This window comes from Aptenodytes forsteri, unplaced genomic scaffold (genome assembly GCF_000699145.1).
Source record: "Aptenodytes forsteri isolate BGI_AS27 unplaced genomic scaffold, ASM69914v1 Scaffold86, whole genome shotgun sequence".
In the NCBI taxonomy this organism is placed as follows: domain Eukaryota; kingdom Metazoa; phylum Chordata; class Aves; order Sphenisciformes; family Spheniscidae; genus Aptenodytes; species Aptenodytes forsteri.
The window spans coordinates 2,382,683-2,385,436 of NW_008795715.1; the positions used below are offsets into that span (position 1 = coordinate 2,382,683).

General features: G+C 59.7%; 1 protein-coding gene across 1 annotated transcript in view; it reads left to right on the forward strand.

Moving 5' to 3' along the window:
- The window catches only part of TTYH2 (tweety family member 2), an 8,965-nt gene extending 8,097 nt beyond the window's left edge, over positions 1-868 (forward strand). The window contains exon 12 of the mRNA XM_009283515.2: positions 268-868. Within this exon, the coding sequence (XP_009281790.1) occupies positions 268-337 (70 nt within the window). The 3' untranslated portion in view covers positions 338-868. The remainder of the gene's footprint in view (positions 1-267) is intronic.
- The last annotated feature ends 1,886 nt before the right edge of the window (positions 869-2,754 follow it).

Sequence of the window (2,754 nt, forward strand, 5' to 3'; positions counted from 1 at the left end):
GTCCTGGCTGGGGGGGGGGTCTCTTCTCTTCCAGCCCTCGAAGAGGCTGTGACCAGGGTCTGCCCCCCTTACCCATGCTGCCTGGCAGATTAATTGGGGATTAATACAAATGGGAAGCGATCTTCCCTCTCCATCCTCGGGCTTTCTCTGGCGGCTCAGCGGCACGTGGCGGGGCAGGGGTTGGGGTGGGTGGGGGGGGGGGGGGTGTGTCCCCGCAGCCGCGCGCAGACAGGGTGGAAGGGCCGATCTTACTTCTGACCTTACGAGCATGCGAGCCACCTACCTGTCCGTCACCGATGAGCACATCAGGCACCACAGCACCGAGTTCCCAGCCTAACGCGCTCGCCCCGAGCAGCTCACGGGAGGAGAAAATGCCACCGGCGTTTCTGTAACGGAAACCAAAGACACCTGGAAAAGACGCGGTGGGAAGCCCGATGGCAGCAGCCAGAGGACAAGCCCCCGCCCGGCGGTAGGGAGCCCCGCGCCCCCCACGTGCTCTGTGCACCCTCCTCTCCTCCTCGGCAGCTTCTGCTTGGTCTCAAGTCTTCCTGCCTTACGGCTGACAGCGACTCCGGGGCCGAACGCCATCCGGCAGCGGGGCAGCACCGTGGCCGGGCTCCCGGTGTGCCGGCAAGACCAGAGACGCTTCACGCCCCTGCATTGGCTTCTCCTTTCCCTTCCCATCTGCACCAGCTCGGGGATGTTTTACACCACGGAGGGGAGCCTTCTCCAGCTCCCTCTGCCTGGAGCGCAAAGCCTGGGACCACGGGCTGCCCCCAGCACCAGCCCCTCAGGGAGGGGTCCGGGGCAGCGGCTCCTTCACTCCCGTAGCAATGCAGTACCAACCACTAGTGATCCCAGCCCCTTCCCGGCCCCCGCAGCGGCTTTGCCACCCCCCAACGGTGACACCCTGCTCCCCTCTGCTGCGCTCCTGCTCCGCACGGGCAGAGCCGGTTCCCCATGCCCCCTTCGATACCACCCCCCCTCCAGCCGGAGCCACCCCAGGTTCGGAGGCTGTAGAATTTAGGGATGTTTTGGCCTTGCTGGTTTTCCTTTGCTTTGCTTCTGGGTTTTGTGAGTTCTCTGCGGGGCAGAGGCGCGGTTCAACTCGCTGCCTCCGTCCCAGCGTGGTTTTACTGCCGTGCATGTTGGTAGCAGGTTTTTGGCTGGTTTGTAGGCTCTTTTTGGCGATTCGGCTCCCCACGGCAGGCAGGCCAGCAGTGTGGGCTGGGGCAGGCTCCCCTCCTTCTGCAGGACAGCCCTGGGGTAACCACGAATCCCCTGGGAAAGGGTTAGGGACTACTGAGGTGTCTCTGGGGCAGGATGCGGTCCCAGGGAGGGGAGGGCATGTTCCTGCCACCGTGCCTGGCTTGCCTGGCATTGCCAGGGCTTCAGGCTAAGCGAGGATGCAGCTCTGGGGGCCAAGGAGCCATTGGGAACCAGCATGAGCTGAACCGGATCTTTTGTGGCTGCCCGTTTCGGCGCGGGCTGCCCCGGGAACCTCGGGAGGATGCAAGGAAATGCCCCTTCCCCACAGCAGCCCCTTGCTCACCATGGGCAGGGAGAGCCCCTGCTCCGTCCCGTTGACTGGGGACGGACCCAGATCTCCCAGCCCAAAGGGTGCGGACAGAGTGATGGGCGTTTTCCTGCCCACTCACCCTTCTGGTCCCTCTCCCCCCCACCCAGGGCGAGTTCAGCTCTCGTAACCATGTTCTGCCCCATGGCAGTGGCTTAGCCGGGGCTGGGTTTGCTCCAGGGCTCTTCCTCACCGCGAAGGCTGTACCCACGTTGTGGGAGGGCAAAGGCTTTCCCTGTGTGATTGCAATTAGCAGCCGCCTCCTGTGCTGCTGGTGGTGGTGGTTATCCATCCCTTCCTCCCTGCTTTGGCTAACAGTGCTGCAGCCGGGCAGACCCCCAGGGTGGCCAGGCTGTCCCGCTCGGGCAAGCCAGGGGGTCTTACTTGATAGCAGTGACTCACTGTGTCTTTTAAAGATAACTTGTACATACCCTTTGGTCCCCTAACGCTGTCTGTCCCTGTTACGTGTGACTAGCATTACTTGCCGTTGGAAACTTCCAGGGGATTTTTTTTTTTTTTTATTTTTGGCTTTTAATGTTTCGATGTAATGGTACTGGTAGAAGAGCTGTTTTTAAACGCATGTGAACTAACCTCATTAGGACTCCGTCTAGGAGCTGGAGTCCGGCCTGATTTGTATGTGCCCTTTGGGGAAAAGACAATAAACACTTGTACTAAACTTATCTCCTCCTTGCGGGTTTCTCTGGGCTGCCCTGCATCCGCCGCCGCTTTCCCTGCCACTCCTGCTCAGGTTGCTCTGCCCATCCCGGTGTGCCGGCTCTGCTGGGCTGGGACTCTTTGTGGGCGGTACAAAGGCTTCGCTGCAAGCGCTGGTCCCAGCATTTCTTTGCAGTCAAAGCGGTTTTTAATTGGGCTTAAATCCCGTGGCTGCAGCTTGGTCTGGTTTTGGCTGTGGCAGTGGTGGGGGGCGGCTGGAGGACTAGCATTCTGCCGGTGGAAAATCCCAGGGGATTTTTTTTTTTTTTTATTTTTGGCTTTTCGATGTAATGGTACTGGTAGAAGAGCTGTTTTTAAACGCATGTGAACTGTGAACATTAGGACTCCGTCTAGGAGCTGGAGTCCGGCCTGATTTGTATGTGCCCTTTGGGGAAAAGACAATAAACACTTGTACTAAACTTATCTCCTCCTTGCGGGTTTCTCTGGGCTGCCCTGCATCCGTC